The sequence below is a fragment of the Apostichopus japonicus genome, chromosome 15 (assembly GCF_037975245.1).
Source record: "Apostichopus japonicus isolate 1M-3 chromosome 15, ASM3797524v1, whole genome shotgun sequence".
Taxonomy (NCBI): Eukaryota; Metazoa; Echinodermata; class Holothuroidea; order Aspidochirotida; family Stichopodidae; genus Apostichopus; species Apostichopus japonicus.
This window is the reverse complement of record NC_092575.1, coordinates 14,730,907-14,748,224: the sequence shown is the minus strand read 5'-3', so window position 1 is coordinate 14,748,224 and position 17,318 is coordinate 14,730,907. Positions and strand designations below refer to the sequence as shown.

At 35.6% G+C, this 17,318-nt stretch overlaps 1 protein-coding gene across 1 annotated transcript; it reads right to left on the bottom strand.

Annotated features, from left to right (window-relative positions):
- Positions 1-1,917: 1,917 nt before the first annotated feature.
- Positions 1,918-14,324, bottom strand: LOC139980936 (neutrophil collagenase-like). The gene is made up of 8 exons (XM_071992992.1): positions 14,063-14,324; positions 8,375-8,670; positions 7,679-7,956; positions 6,969-7,127; positions 5,716-5,831; positions 4,865-5,003; positions 4,079-4,348; positions 1,918-2,806 (listed from the first exon to the last, which is right to left on the bottom strand). Exons 1-8 carry the CDS (start codon positions 14,174-14,176, stop codon positions 2,598-2,600), a joined length of 1,581 nt encoding a protein of 526 aa, XP_071849093.1. The 5' UTR covers positions 14,177-14,324; the 3' UTR covers positions 1,918-2,597.
- Between the last annotated feature and the right edge of the window lie 2,994 nt (positions 14,325-17,318).

Sequence of the window (17,318 nt, the reverse complement as noted above, 5' to 3'; positions counted from 1 at the left end):
TTAAAGGGATTTTCCTGTAGCTAAATTGCTTGCTTCAACAGCAACCGACCTGTCTCGAGCCCTAGCCACGGTTAACACCATTAACTTAGTGCAATGTCTTCCTCTTAGACTTTAGCGCTACCCAAGGAGTCAACTGGAAAACTAACTTCTGAACTAATATTTAAAGACTTGACTGGAAGACAGAAAGGAATTCAAATATTTGATTGTTATATTCCTCAATGTTTAGCGTATTTCGAACTCTGTGTGTCAACTTCTTAGTCCGCTACTAAGCCCACTGAGCTATCGGACATTGAAACATTTAAAATTGGCTTGGATTAAAACATAAGAAAATGCTTACCCGTTGCACGCAGTGAAAGCAGAAAGCAATGCGTCTCTCCGTAACTAAGTTCATAGAAGCAGAGGATGTTGGATTCTAGACAGAGCTAATGAACAATAGGCGTATACGTTTTGGCTGTCACCTTTGATTCATTCAAGACATTAAATTGCTTTAGATTGCAAAGAGAAAACTTCCTTTGTGAAGGAGCAAAGCTCCAGTGGAATGTTTGTTTAATTCTTTCCTTTCTTATCACAAATTAGTTCAATGAAAAATCATTCTTTCTTGAGCATGATAAGTTGTCAAAGCTCCACATCTGGGGTCCAATTCGCTGAACGAGATAACATTCATTTTCTCAAACTTTAAATTTCCAAACAATACCAATACAATACAACAACACCAATTCCAATACAATATATGATGGAGGTCGCTTTACCGTCTTGAATCAAGATCATACGTAGTACAGAATATATAGTCGCTCTTGATACGGACTCGTGGAACTTCAATTGATGTAACGGTCACATGGTTACCGTCAAGTAGGGAACAAGGATTCAGAGCCGTTAACGTGTCATGCAGGGGGTGGGAGAAGAGGGTGGGGAGGGGGGGGGGCGGGTATGGCGGAACCGCGGACCGGTGCACGTGCCCGAAGTTTGTTGAAAAACAAGAAACCGAATGCCCCTTTTCATGGGTTAGAATTGCTTCTCTTTGTTAATGAAAGGTAATTAAAAAATTTCCCTTAAATATTCTTTTGTGAGAAATGAAGGAAACTGTAATTGAAAATATTCTGTTGTTGCAAAATTAAAAAACAAATAAATAAAGATAGTGATTAACAACGTTGAGTGTCCTTCTGTTTAAAAGCATGCACAATATTGGAAATTGTGGTAGACATTTGTCCGAGGAGGAGGAGGAGGGGGAGGGGTTGTGGGGGGTAGGTAGGAGGAATTTAATGGGACAATTTCACATGTTTTTGATGTATGGAGAAAACCACAAACTCACCCAAAATAGCAGTATTAAATGGTGTGGGTTTTTGGGGGTTCAAGACAACCTTACTTTATAATTATCTTTTTCTTTTCCTCATTTATCACGTCTTTTCTTGAATACTTCTAGTAAAAGGACACTTGCTTATTAGAAAAAAATGCCAAGGGTACGTTTCATTAAGAAAGGAAACATTTGTAATTGATGGAAAGGCTGGAACCTCTTTTGAGGTTTTCCAAAAAACTCCCTTTGTCACTATTGAATTAGTGCAGTCATCTTACTTAACCATCATTCATGGCCGATTCAGACAGAAGATTATAGACTTAAATAAATGGTCACAATATTATTTATGGTATATGTATATTTATATTTCAACCAATAATAAAAAATTACTTTGGAACTCGGACAACTATATTCAAGCTCCAATCAAAAGAAGGATTAAAAAACGAAGGAAAAATAATAGTACAATACAAACAGTTAACAATAAAATACAAAATTACAATTGAGTACAAAAATACAGTTATATATATATATATATATATATATTTATAACACTATTTATATATATATATATATATAACTATATTTTATATATATATATATATATATATATATACATATATCTTTTTTTTATCGTTTTCTTGAATGATAATTCCTAAAACTATATACATATCCTAAGTAGGAATTACTGTTAAATATGTTATGTTGTAATTTGACTATCCGTCCATTTGTGTCTCTTTAAATATGTTCTTAGTTTTTTTTCGTTTCAGTTAGCCTCTGATAAAAAAGATCCGGCTAGGATCGAAACGTCAGACCTTTTTACTTTTACTAATTATATTTTACAAATATCCGCAGGGACTTTTCATTTTGTTGCCTCTAAGGAACTGACCAAACGATCTCCGCTTGTTTGTGTTTGACCTAATAATCCAGCCACTCATAGCAGTCTTACTGTTTTTGTTAACCAAAGTTATATCTCTTTACTATAACGTAGGTTTGTGTATAAGTAACATGACAATTGTCACAGGTAAAAGGATCGCAAAAAAAATTATGATACAGAAATTAACTGAATATTTAAATAATTTCGGCATACACTTCGATATATGAAAATATACAATGTGATAGTCTCTTGTTAGAACATTTAATGTATATACTGTTAACAAAACAATAGAAAGTTATGTCGTCGATGATTAAAGAAGGTGCGGAGGAGTATTTTCAGCATATTTTTGTTTTGTTTTTATCAATCACCTCTTCCATCTGAATTCCCTTAAAACTTGTGTCACCTTTCAAAATGTAGAATAGCCACCGTACACTATGAACTTATCAAGTTGGCAAATATTGCACCAATAATGGTGATTAAAAGCTTCGGTACAATGTTGTGAGCTGCTCCAGGATCTTGCGGGTGTTGACACCATACACAAAGTTCATTTGTGTGATCAAGGTTCAGATCTCCAGTTTTTTGGAATACTCTATTGGAATTATAGGTCCAGTAAGTCGTCCCACTAACGAAGAATAGTAGATCTGTAAATGAAAACAAAACTGTACGTTGCAAAGTCGTTATAGAGAAACACGCTCAAGTATATATTTTGCAACTTTTGAAATAATGTTGACGAATTTTTAGCTGTTTTTACCGAGCAATACTGTTATATATTTAGGATATGTGGTAGTATTGCCTTCCGGTAGGTGGGGAAGGGGGGGGGGGGGGTGGGCGGAGAAGGGGAGGCGATACAATATGCTATCAGGAGGTGACAACTTGATGAGTCACGTTCAAGACTAATGTGTAATCTTAAATACAATTGAGTATTGGTCACGGTTTTTAGGATGCAAGACATTCTTTCTTGGATTATTTAACCTGAATCTCCCAAATACCTCATTAAGGTTAATTGAAGAGAGGCACATTAGACGATGAGATGTCTTAGTGATTAAGACATAATTCGAGGATGACATATTGCAGGTGTAGCATTAGGGACCATTATTTGTCTTTCCAGCAATGCTAATGACCTGTCATTCCGTCCTCGGAAGAATTCTATTGTGTGGGCAGTGGAGGAGCTAGGGGTATTGGTTAACGGGGGCGAGAATGGTCTGCAGGGGCGCTTTCGACACTATCTAAGCGGAGCGCCAGCACAGGTTGGCGCGGAGCGTACAGAATTTTTTGGAGTAAAGATACTTCCTAGATCGCCGGAAATGGCCCTTTCCTGGCCATGCTAATTTGCAGATAAACGAAGATAAACGAGTCCGTCAGGGGGGGGGGGGGGCATCCGCCCCCTGACTGTATGGACGCTCCGCCACTGTGTATGGGGTATTGTTAAGGTTAGGGTACATGGATTTGAACAATGGAAAATACAATGGGGTCCTCGGTCTGAATGTAAAACAAACATGTGTGTGAGTGTGCGTGAGCGTGTGTGTGTGTGTGGGGGGGGGGGATACTCTAATGAAGTCTGTCAGGGAACGGGTCTATGCGTAGGGGTGTCGCCTCCCTTTTTGGAAATGTTTGGTTACTGGTACGGGGGTAATAGATGCAAAATGGTGCTATAATTTCCGCAATTTAAATTTAATTTGTGTAATATATAATTTTATTCTTAGCATGTGCAGACAAACTTTTTTATTGGGGGGGGGTGGGAGTGGGGTTAAACCGTTCATCACCCTCACCAACAGTTAACCTATAGCTTCAGTCCCGATTCGTTTATGCAAAGTAGGGCTAATTTATACAATTTATACAACGGTCCTTGCACTGCATTTTACTTTAAAGCTTTCAACGGAGATCCAAGCAAAACTATTAATATTAATATTTACCGTGTGTTTGTTGGTAAAATACAGAGGTCAAAGGTGTTAACGCATCTGTAGTGACTGCACCCCATTCGGATTGGATATGTTTAGGACCTTGTGACGTTCTTGTGATTGTAGAATATCGCCAAAAGAATGAATCCTTAAACAGATAAACCTCGTTATTCTTGTAAAGTACAGCGTCGATCGACAGGACGGGGACTCCAAAGTCAGAAATAGATGACGGGGTGGAGGGATCTAAGGCAAATGTCTGGAAATTGTACCTCCAGTAGGTTGATCCTAAAATATAAATTAGAAAAGTTCGAACATAGATAAATTTGAAGTGGTTTCTTCTTTTGCTTGCCATTTATGTCTGAATGAAAAAAAAAAAAAAAAAAAAAAAAAAAAAAAAAAAAATATATATATATATATATATATATATATATATATATATATATATATATATATATATATATATAAATATATATATATATATATATATATATATATATATATAAATATATATATATATATATATTTTTTTTTTTTTTTTTTTTTATATATATGTATATATATATGTATATATATATATATATATATATATATATATATATATATATATATATATATATATATATACATACATATATATTATAAGGTCATGGTTTGCTTGTTGATACGATGAATTTATAAATGACAAGGTCCTTGGATAAGTCCTTGAGATATGACAAAGTTAATGTAAACTAGAACCGTGGTCTCAGGATAATTAGATGACACGAACCTTAAAATGTAACTTAATATGACAAAAGAGGTTACCTTGAAAAATTGTGACCCAATATGTATCTGACACATATGCTGCATCCACCCTGGACGGTCCACCCGGAAAGATGAACCCAAGACTTATTGGCTGGTTTATAGGAGTAAACGAATTGGTAGCTTGGATAAGACTCCCTTCCTATGAGTAAAAGGCGATACATTAGTACTGTTGGGTGAATCAGGGGACAGTGATCGCAGTGGAGTTTCCAGTAGTAGTAGTAGTAGTATTAGTAGTAGTAGTACTAGTAGTAATACTAGCAGTAGTAGTAGTAGTAGTACCAGTAGTACCAGTAGTAGTAGTAGTAGTAGAAGTAGTAGCAGTAGTAGTAGTAGTAGTAACATAGTAGTACTAGTAGTAGTAATGGTAATAGTAACAGTATGGTGGTAATAGTATAATAACATTATGTAGTAGCAGTATTAATAGTAATAGTTTCATTGTTAGTAGTACTACTAGTAGTACTACTAGTAGTAGTACTAGTAGTAGTACTACTAGTAGTAGTACTACTAGTAGAAGTAGTAGTAGTATCAGTAGTAGAGGTAGTATAGTTGTCGCAACAGCTGTAGTAGTAGTAGTAGTAGTAGTAGTAGTAGCAGCAGTAGTAGTAATAGTAGTAGTAGTAGTAGTAGTAGTAGTAGTAGTAGTAGTAGTAGTAGTAGTACTAGTATAAATAGTAGTAATAGTAGTGGAAAAAGTAGTAGTAATGATGGTAATAGTAGAAGTAGTAGTAGTAACAGTATGAGTAGTAGTAGTACTTTAAAAGTAATAGTAGTATTTGTATTGTTAGTATTAGTATTGATATTGGTCGTGGTCTAGGTAGCTGATGCAAATAGACCAAGAAACCGAAACTTACACGGAAAAAAAAGAAACTGGCGCCGACGTCGGCGATTGCGTCATAGACCTTAGTGCACGTAACTGGAACTGTTGCAACTTCTATTTCAATAACCGCTTCAACGCCTTCCGGGCGACCTAGGTAACATGAAAATAGAACTTAAAAAGTCAAAAGGGAATACAAAATGTCAGATATTACACAGCAGAATGTATGCGACGTTTCGCACATATGGCGTCCAATAATAGAACTCTAGACCCTAGACCCTATTCAAAAAGTCTACTTGCCCATGGCAAGTAACCAAATGATTAGATCGTGTGACAACCGATTCGCTGAAACACATCTTTTTTACTTTGCTATTCGCTCGAAAAGCCGGATGAAAATTGGGAAGTTTTGGACGTCAAAGGTCAGCAGTATTGTACCGGAATATTCACGTGACTGCTGAAGCTAAAATCCTCAGAAGCAAACAATTTCCAAAATATTATTCCAAAATACAGTATTCGCTGCTGTCATAACCTGAATTAGAAGGAAGTTGACTGTCCTTTCCCTAGCGCACTCTAAAGAATAAGGCCGCCCTCCCCCATAAAAAACAACAACAATATAACACGTATATATCAGACAATACCTACTTGTTTTCAGCGAAATATTGTTTAATTTTTTTTTCATTATCATTCAACTATAATAATATTTCTAACACTTCGTTTATACGATTAAGAACAAAAAACCCGGATCTATAGCCGTAAGGCTTTTTTTTTCTTCAAACAGTGCGATTATTGGGAAAAAGCAATCGACAGAAACAAAATGGGATGTAGGGGCCAGGGAAAGGTTTTCCCACGTATGTACGTATGTAGGGGATGTATACAGAATAGCCCTATACATCTTCTGCTTATATATATATATAGTATAATATAAAAATATAACATCAAATATATATATATATATATATATATATATATGTATATATATATATATATATATGTATATATAAATATATGTATATATATACATATACTCATGATATATATATATATATATATATATATGTATGTATATATATATATATATATATATATATATATATGTATATATAAATATATGTATATATATACATATACTCATGATATATATATATATATATATATATATATATATATATATATATATATATATATATTTATATATATATATATATATATATATATATATATATATATATATATATATATATTTGATGTTTTATTTTCAGCACCTTCAGGCTAAGCTTTTGTCTCCCTTACCGTAGAGTGACTGTATTCCTGCTATGTCATCGTTGTGTAGCTGTATATCCGAAGGATTGTTAGTAAAGAACATACTCATGACAGCATCTGGATTGTTAGAATGTTCCAATCCTAAACTGTGTCCCATTTCATGTAAAGCAATGAACGTGAAATCAGCTCCTGTAACAGGAAGGAACACAATTAAAGTAATCTTGTAAACTTTATAAACTTCACCAGAATCCCAGGACCTCCACCAATGCTAACACCCCCCCCCCTCCACCCCACCACCGCAAAGCAGCATCTTCGCAATCCCCGCAACGTAGCATCTTCGCATACCCGTATATACTTGCACTCACAAAACGTCAGAGATAAAACAATAAATGGTAACAAGATTAAAATGTCAAGCAGGACCTACTAGCTTTGTAGGACTTGAGTAAAGAATGTATAAAGGTAATGTTCAACCTGTGGCAACTAATATCTGGTTTAATTCAATAATAATAATAATAATAATAATAATAATAATAATAACAATTAGAATAAATATACAGCTGTTTTTTATATATATAGTTCCTTCGAAGCTGTTGGTTGCTTGAATAAATTATCTCTAAAAGGTAAAAAAGTGCTCTGAAGGTGGAGAGAGTGTAAAATTAATGTATTCTGTATTTCAGTTTCGGTATATATTTCTATAACACATTTGGTGACATGAAGATATTGGAAAAAGTAGAACTAACCAGTAGCTGAGTTAACCGTGAATTGTTCATCATCGTCAAAATGAATATCGCCCCCTAAACCAGTTCCAGGCGAGAATGCATGTGCCAGGACATCAAATGGTCCATCGAAGGGATAGTTATCGCCGTGATCTAACCTACGGAATGCTACCTGAATATCAGAAGTTGACGTGGAACTTCTAGTAATGGATAGACGCGACGCCGCGCTCCATTTACTCGCTGCCTTGCGCATTTCTTCCTCTTGTACTGTACTCGGGAGGTCCGATGTAAAATCGTTAAATCTATATGATGAAGATAGATAATGATCTTGTATTTAGATTGAACATTTCAACCTTAATATCAGATATAAAAGCAATGTGATATTATCAACATTTGACGTCATTAAAAGTATACATTGTAAAAACACTAATTGCAAAGTAAATCGAGATATTCATACTGGTAAACAAAACTGTGGATAACCAACTTCTAGATCGATTACACTAATGCCTATATACCTTTAGCTTAAGTTTTGCGTAACTTATGTTACATGTTTGTATCTTTAAGATCCTCCTACTTGAGAAGTATGAGAACGACTTCAGATTTTACATGGGGGGGGGGGGTGGTGGTTAGGGGGGGGGGGGGTGAGGGGAGAGAGGGATGACACTTCCCACACCCACAGTGCTTTTTTCTCCCCCCGTGAACATAATGGTATGTGCCTACCGATAGGTTAGGTCATTACTCGGCCAAACGTCACGATCTCTGTTAACTACATATCTTCTGAATCTTTCTAGCTGTCCGACAGACGTAGCGTTATCTCCTAGGGCTTGCATCTCATCATCTGCCATCATATCGGGACATCCACACCTTGTCCTTTGCATAATGTTGAATTCCTCTCTATCTATGACCCCAGTGACTGGTAATTTATGAAAATGTTGCATATTCATAATAGCCATTGTATGTTCAAATAACGTCACATCTGAAGAATCAGTGAGGTACCCATATTTTATCAACCAATCCTTTAAAAAAAGAAAACAAAGAAAGAGAGAAAAATAGAAGAATTAAAAAAACTGTTGTTACAATCTATGATCATCGATCCTTTGAACCAAGGAAGTGCAACCAACAGGAGAATACATAAAGGCTACTGTTACCACCCGTTCAAACCCCACTGCCCCCTCCTCGTATGCACTCCAGCCCCTACAGTCTACCCTCCACAACTCAGAATATTGGAGTTGAGATGTGGATGAATAACACTTATCGTGCACGCACCGTAATTCTCATTTTATGGTGACAGTTGTGTATACTTCATTCTTCAAGGATAATGGTTATCAATAAACATCGGTCTTCGAGCGCCATATTAACACAAACAGACATAAAATTAAGTGTACTACTGACTAAAAATGGACAGACATGAGCATTTATTTCCTACAAATCTTTCACACACACACACACATTTGTTAACAACATAATTTGTTGTTGTTGTAGATAACAGAAGCGTCACTTTTTGCGGTAGTTACAGAAGAAAGCAAAACAAAATTGTTATTAACAAAGATGCCAAAATTGTGAGGATTTGAGGAGCACGTAAAGTACAGGTCTCCTGTACTTTATAAATATATATATATATATATGTATATATATATATATAAATATATATATATATATATATGTATATATATATATATATATATAAATATATATATATATATACACACACACACATATATATATATATAGATACATATATATATATATATAAATATATATATATATACACACACACACCCATATATATATATATATATATATATATACATACATATTATAATATCGAAATATGTTAAATAAAAACAATTACCATTCGACACAAAACAAACTAATACCCGAAACCCTTTTCATTGATCGTGATCAGTCATTTGAACATTTTTTTTACCAAACCCATGCAAGAGCTAAAAATTTATGAAAAAAATGGTTGTTTTGTCTTTTTTCTTTTCTAATCATTTACAAGGATCCGGGATCATGACCTGTACATGCTACACATGGTCTGGCAATTTATTATTATTAAGTTAAAATGACAATACAAAGACAGCACAGTTATATAGGTTCACATGAAAAGCGCAACCCTGGATACACTGAAGCTGTGGTATTCCGTGAAGCAATTTACAATTTATTTCCTTTCCTTTTGTCATGGTGGGCGTTGTATGGTAAATAACAAAAGATACTTTTAAATAAGAGAAGAAAAAAAAAGGACGAAAACAATAGATAGTCATTACCAAATATGTCAAATATACTTATCAGCTTAAGTCAACAAGAATTTTAAAATCACTTGTAAAGCTCATCTGAGGTTGTTTTCTAAAGTTATATATAGGCCTACGATATAGATTCAAAGTATTGTAAAGAGAAATTCTATATGAAAACCACTTTGGACACTGACACAATCACGTATTGATCGTTATGCATATGCCTATAGTCACTCAAAATACCTATCACTAATTGCTTAGGAAGGTATTCCTCAAGAGAAGGGGATTAGCTATTATTGGGTAGAAAACTCATATGAAAACACAATATTACGTGTTCTCTCCGAGCAATTTTCAAGCACAAAATTACTTGTCAGAAAGAGTAATAAAATCCAAAATTTCTTTGGAATTTATTACATTCCTCTGTTTTCTTCTTGTTGTAAGCTACTTATGGGGTGGGGTGTGGGGGTCGGGGGGGGGGGTGTGGAGAGGGACATCCCCTTACTCTCAGAGAAAAACTTATCGTTTAAACGAAGTAAGAACAAATTTTAGCTATTGACATTTGGTTGAAATTTTCCAGCAATCGTAACAAAATAAATGCCAAGTGTTTGTAGACACTGTAAAATCCAAATGCGAAAACAGCCTTATGACAGCGACAGACGGTAAATTGTACTATAGACTTCTATAATCTGTGATAAAAAAGGAGCTATCTTAATCGGTTCCGGTGCAGAACCCGGTAGGGTCTTATTTACATGTAGGGGAGGATGATGGGGAGGAAGGTTGTGGAGGGGGGGGGGGTGGTATTACAAACTATAGACTAAAATTTCAGCTTAGGGAATCTAAAATCAGTGTAGAATCTGGGGGGGGGGATATATGGGTCGAGGGGTGAGGGGTGTGGTATACCTTTCCAACTCTATCAAAACATTAAAAAATATTTATTAGCACAACCTTGCGGATAGAACTCATCATAGACCGAAATATACCTCAAAATGCATCATTTCACGTCTATAAAATTCCACTTTTTTTTTGCTCTTATTTTTGTACCCCGTATACGACATCAGGGACATATCCCCTCCTTTTTAAAAAAAATATATATATAATATATAGTAATTATATTCCTTCCATTTCAAAAAAGAAGTCAATTAGCCACATATTACTTTCCGAATGTAGTGCTAGCACTAAAATCATTTATATCATACAAGATATACCATCAAATCTAAGTATACTGCGCCGGAGAATTCAGGGTCCAAATTGCAAGCTTCACTTGTTTTCAGAATATCGCCATTGTAGTTAAATATACAACTCCGTAGAATATCCTATACTCTGTTGCAGCGGTTTGTATGCTGTGACAAAACTGTCATTAAAATGAAGACCCTCGATCTTCTATAGATAAAGGAAAACCTCAATAACCGCAATTATTTTTAAACTCAGATTATAAAGGAGGGGGGGGGGGGGGGAGGAGGAATTGGACCAGAAAAAGACAAAACAAACACATTTTAACCGCACCTTTTCGAAAGAATTGTTAATGTGCCGTCACAAGTTTAATCTGTTCTCAGATTTATATGTCAGCAATTTTTCTGCAAAGCTTTGACTCACATTTATAGTCGACGAAATGCAGACACTAAAACTGCAACATTATCATAGCAAAGAAAAGAATTTTAAATTTTATTTCGTAAAGATCCTTGCAAATGAATAAATGGGTAAAAGAATGAATGAAAAAATAAATGAATGAATGAACAAACAAGAAACAAAATCAAGCTATTCCTCTTATTATGATATTTGTAGCGGCTTGCAAACCCTCTACATGTATTTTTGTTGTGGGACTATATTTAAGAAGCGAATGAATATCAATTCACTTCAATCAGCTGTTGTCACGCATGTTTTTTTGTTTTTTTGTTCTCATGAAGAACATGGGACAATGGATAGTTGGGGATTGGAAAATGTTGTGAACCAAGCAAACACCCATATTGTATGATATTGATCAGGGCATACCATAGTAGAATGATATAAGCCTAGACAAAGAAAAAAATCAAAATGAGACACGTTTGAGGCGAAGACCGTTGGTTTGATCTTACCCTTGACTTAAGAATCTTTATTCTTATGTATTAAGTCTACAATATTCATGAAATACAATATATCTGGAGTGCTCCATTAAAGCTCATTTTGATGATAACATCAGCTCCTCGAAATGTTAATGTTAATCTGTTGTTTTATAACTTCTCATAACTCGACCAAAATATGTTCGCTTCAAATGAAACTCTAAAACACACTTGGATGATCTCATTCAAGACCAAATGTCCTTGAGAAATTTGTAACACATAAACGTCATTTAAGGCCATAAAAGTCTTACTTTTCCCATCAAATTCTGTGTTGCATCTGAGTAACTGAAATAATGCTATGTGCATTATACTACAAGGTACAGGCACTTTAAGTGATGAGCCTCAACTATTTTAAACCAGTGGCGGCGGAACCGGGGGGGGGGGGGGGCTTGGGGGGGGCTCAGCCCCCAATGAAAAAGTTGAGGGGGCAAATGCATGATAAGCCCCCCCAATATTTACCAAGGCTCCGAAACGTGCACGCATCTGCCCATTTTGCAATGCATACTTGTCGATCTGTCCGATGCACAAGTATACTATATAGGTGTAATAATTTTAGTAATTGCTGGGGGACCCTCGGCCCGTCCCCTGCTATAGACCACATTGTCACCCCAACCGCGTCTTCACGCCCCGTGAAAAGTGGAAGCAGTGAGTGTGAGTATCGGTAAGCGTAACACAACTTCGTCTTAGGCCAATGACTTGCCTCATTTCAGCCAGTTCTTCAACATCCCCTTACTAAGTGGCGGAGCATCCATATATACAGTCAGGGGCGGATGTCCCCCCCCCCCCCCTGACGGACTCAAATGGACTGCTGGCGCTCTTTTTTACTTATTCGCGATTATTGACTATTTTATTGCGCTCTCATATACCTATTGACATTTGTCATATTCTGTTGGTGTAATTTTTCGACAAAATGGCGACGACACCTATTTATTCTCCGTTTATCTGCAAATTAGCAAGGCCCGGAAAGGGTCATTTCCTGCAATCTAGGGAGTGTCTTTACTCAAAAATTTTATGTACGCTCTGCGCCAAACTGTGATGGCGCTCCGCTTAGATAGTGTCGAAAGCGCCCCTACAGACCATTCTTGCCCCCCCCCCCGACCAATACCCCTAGCTCCGCCACTGCCCTTACTACACTCAAAAACGTCTTCGCGAGTACACTACGAGTAATAGCTACTCTCTTAAAACACCATCGGATATACAAATTACAATGTTTTCACAGACTTTTACGTGCAATCTGAGAAATTGCAGGCTTGAGACCTATATTTTAGGGCTAGGTATTCGCAGCATAAAACACTCGGGAAGTGCCGTTTCCGGCCATCTGGGGGTTTGAAAAAACCCAAAATTTTCTTGTACGCTCCGCGCCAACCGATGGTGGCGCTCCGCTTAGATAGTCTCCACACATTAGCCCCCCAATAATTTTTCCGTTCCGCCGCGCCTGTTTTAAACGGTCAGTTGTCAAAAACTAAAAAGTGGTAAAGGAGTGTTTGTAACTGTCTACAATTTATCAAAATTATGTTTGTGCCTAAGGGTTTCCTTTCAGAACAATGACTTTACTTAGTTCGCTTAAGGGTTTTACTTAGTTCGCAATGGTTATCTCTCTATATCGGTAAATCCTCTTACAACGTTTCCGTGATGTCTAATGTACAACAATGTCTCAAACGATACACTCCAAACCACGAACCTATGACATTGACATACGTCCCTACTCCATTTGTCCAACACTTGAAAACAGTGACAATAATTCAAGGAATGTATATATACTGTTTTGCATCGTAAACAGGTCATTTGAGACCACATATTGTATATACTGAAGTGTTAATATCTTTAGAAATCACATGTGTTACAACGGTAGTAATAAACTTAGGCCTATTTTAAATACATGATCTGTATACCGTGTACAAATGACACGTACTGACAATAATAAAGACATCCTTCAACTAAAGAATTTATCTCTCAACGTATTGTCACCCGTGCACACTAAAATAACCATACATGCTGACAGCAGGAGTTTAACTTCCTGAAAACATACACGTTACTATATAGTTTTATATACGAAAAGTATACAACACTTCCAATACCTTTGCGTGGTTGTTCATTTCCTCTGAACTGACGTGCCTGTTTGAAGGTGCAGCATCCGCGGAGAAGGCGTAAATCGTTAAAATGTATATCAGAAAATATCTGAAACACTCCATGTTTCTGTCAAAATTCCGGTACTCGAGCGATATAGTTGGTGGTAATGTGTTCGTGGTACGTTGTATATATATTGTCGTACGATAACTTTGTGCCTGTGCTTATAATAGCGTATACAATCCACTCATTGTATTCGTTGTGTATACTTACACAAATGCACGAAATTCGTTCAACTGTGTTAGCAGATTAAAAGTAATAATATCAAGGTCGAGGGTAATTATATTTTCGGGGAATATTTATGAAGAAAACACTATTTAGTAACAGGTCGATACTGACAGAATTTATATAGTTCCTTTCACGTTAATTGTGTACCAACAATGACATTATAAGGAAAAAGCTGCATCACTAACCTGAAACCGAAAAAAAATACCACAGTTGTTGTTGATAACTAGTAATAGAGAACAATATTTTTTTTTGTATGACTTGCACAATTTCGCTTCAAAAGTTATAAACCATTTTAATATTATAATAACAGTGTATAATTACTTAGGATATTTAAACTTTAAGTTACAAGGGGTATTGTGTGGGCAGATGGAGATGGGTGGGGTGTGGGGGAGGGGGGGGGGGAGGCCGGGCATGTAAGAAAGCGCATCCTCGTGATATGTGGGATCATTTTATAGTACACAATAGTACTGAAAAGTATCATTGTTTCGACCTTTGAGATTGAGTGTGTAATGGGGCTTCAAGCTCTCAAGATATTTTTTTGGTTGACTACTTTTCACGTTGATGTATACTTATCTTGGTACGTTTGTGATAAATGGACAGCCAGTTGGGACAATTTCCTAATGCTAATACCTCTCTAAACGGTACTCCAATATCATGCTTCAAAAGCACTCGTATTGTAAGTTGAAACAGTTCCTAACCTTGATCTGATAAAAACGTGGTATTCATATACTGCTCGTTCTGACACTATACGAGTGCTCCATGACGGGAGATAACACTACAGTATGGAAAAATTTGTCCCAACTGGGTGTAAATGGATAATAAATGAATTAATATTCATATCGTCTTTGGGGGTCTGCATGAGTTCAAAATTACCACCGACATCGACCCCTTCCCCCATATCTCTTTCTTTTACACAGAATACTCACTCGTAAGTTATATGGAGAGAAACATCATCCCTATACAATTTTAGACACGAATTGTTAGAAAGATCACTGGAAAAGAAAGTTTGATGACTAGGGCGCCATGACGTCATCATTGTCTTGTTGTGAAATCGCATTTTCAGATATCTATTTTCGGATGCGAATATTAAAACGTTAATTAATAATTAGTCCTTGAGGTTTTCAAGGTGATGAGGATAGTTTTGAACATATATTTTCTCATAGATTCAGAGGAAGTTACTCTCGAGTAGTTGGATTTTTCGTGTCATGGCCTCTTTAAGAATCGAATGATTTTTGTCTAAATCTATATATATTTGTGAGAACAGTCCGAATTCAGTTTGTATATTGAAAAGATATAAACCTTGTTTTTCTTTCAACCGAGGTAAGGTAAAGACTTCATCTTCAAATCGTGTTATTCCTGGTCATTCCTATATCTCTCGCGCTCTGTGTGAAAGATGAATTGCTTCTCCTTAATGAATAGAAATTGACACCTGTTCTTAGGGAGAAAATCGAAGAAAGATATCTGTCTTGCATGCTCTAAATATAGCCGACCCCCCTCTCCAGACCCCCTCTCCCCCAGGGCAAAAAAAAAATGATTTGTTACTTATGAGTTAGCGGAGCGTATAGTGATGAGGAGGGATATGTTTGGGGGACAGGGTCGTCGGAAGAGAATGGCAGGGGTTATTTTGTTTACATATCTGTACAGTTTTTTGTTGTCTTAATTGTTTGTGTTCAGATGGGGTTTTTTGTGTGTACATATGCACATCTCTAGATGCCCCCAAACGAGGCTCCCAAACGTTACGCATGTGATTATAAATTAACAGTTATTCTGCAAACGTTCTTGTTCGATTTTCTAGCATTTCATCTGTACTTTTTTTTGTATGTATTGTCTTTATATTTCTGTTTGCAAATCGGAAACGAAAATTCAAATTAAGTTGCAATTTGAAAAAGGCAATTTTAAGAGCAATAGTCATGTACGCAAGTTTTTCGTTAAGCTTAGGATAATCAATTTCGATTAGGATAATCGATTAGGATAATCAATTTGATTAGGATAATCAATCAATTCGATAATCAATAGGATAATCAATAGGATAATCAATCAATTCGATTAGGATAATTAGGATAATTCGATTAGGATAATTCGATTAGGATAATCAGGATCGATTAGGATAATTAGGATAATCAAATTGAATATTGTAGAAAGAAAGAAAAACACGATGTCAGTTTAATTGCCATTAACGATGTTACTCATTCCATTGTCTACATATAAATATATATATATATTTACTAACATTAAATGAGTCATATCTACGCAAGAAAGGATGCAATCACTATATATGTAGTTTTCACACATGTAAGTACAACATAATTACATTCCTTCTTTGACAATCAATTTATAGAAAAAAGAAGTATATTTTCTTCACAAATTTACAAATAAGGTCATAATATTTTTGATAAAGTTAGTTACATGTATTTTTTATTATATACAGGTTTGAGGTTATATAAATCAACTGTCCCGTGATCAAAATATGAAAATTGAAGATGATATGATATGCAGTCTTATGCTGTTCAAAAGAAGAAATAGAAAAATTTGTTAAGATGTAATTGTTTTTCTGTCTTCTTTATGGTCAACCTGTTACATGACCCCCTTTTGAGTGTTTTCCATCGGCTCGTTTTTAAAGTCGATATAACAACATACAGCAGTCAACAGATGTTAAGGTGAGGTCATTGACTGAAGGCATCAGCGTAACAGAAGGTCTCGCTTACCCCCCCCCCCCCCTTTAAAAAAAATATTCTTAGACTTTAAAGATAGGGATCGATTGGTTTAGATGTCAAACACACCTGCTATGTATATTATGCAGTGCTCTGTATTATAAATCTACTTTTATGACTTTTTTTTTTTAAGCCATCATTTATTGTTCATCTTTTGCAACAACAACATTCATTACATATTTTTCCTTAAAGTACATAAACGCAAACATTCTGCATTAAAACCTTTATGCATATAAACATAACAGTAATGGCATAACAGCAACCACTA

Excerpts from the sequence above, each read along its gene's own strand:
- LOC139980936 (XM_071992992.1), bottom strand. The coding sequence starts at position 14,176 with ATGGAGTGTTTCAGATATTTTCTGATATACATTTTAACGATTTACGCC. Across the intron at positions 7,957-8,374 it reads AGTAATGACCTAACCTATCG|ATTTAACGATTTTACATCGG; the intron begins GTAGGCACATAC and ends TTCATCATATAG. Across the intron at positions 4,349-4,864 it reads TTGGGTCACAATTTTTCAAG|GATCAACCTACTGGAGGTAC; the intron begins GTAACCTCTTTT and ends TTTATATTTTAG.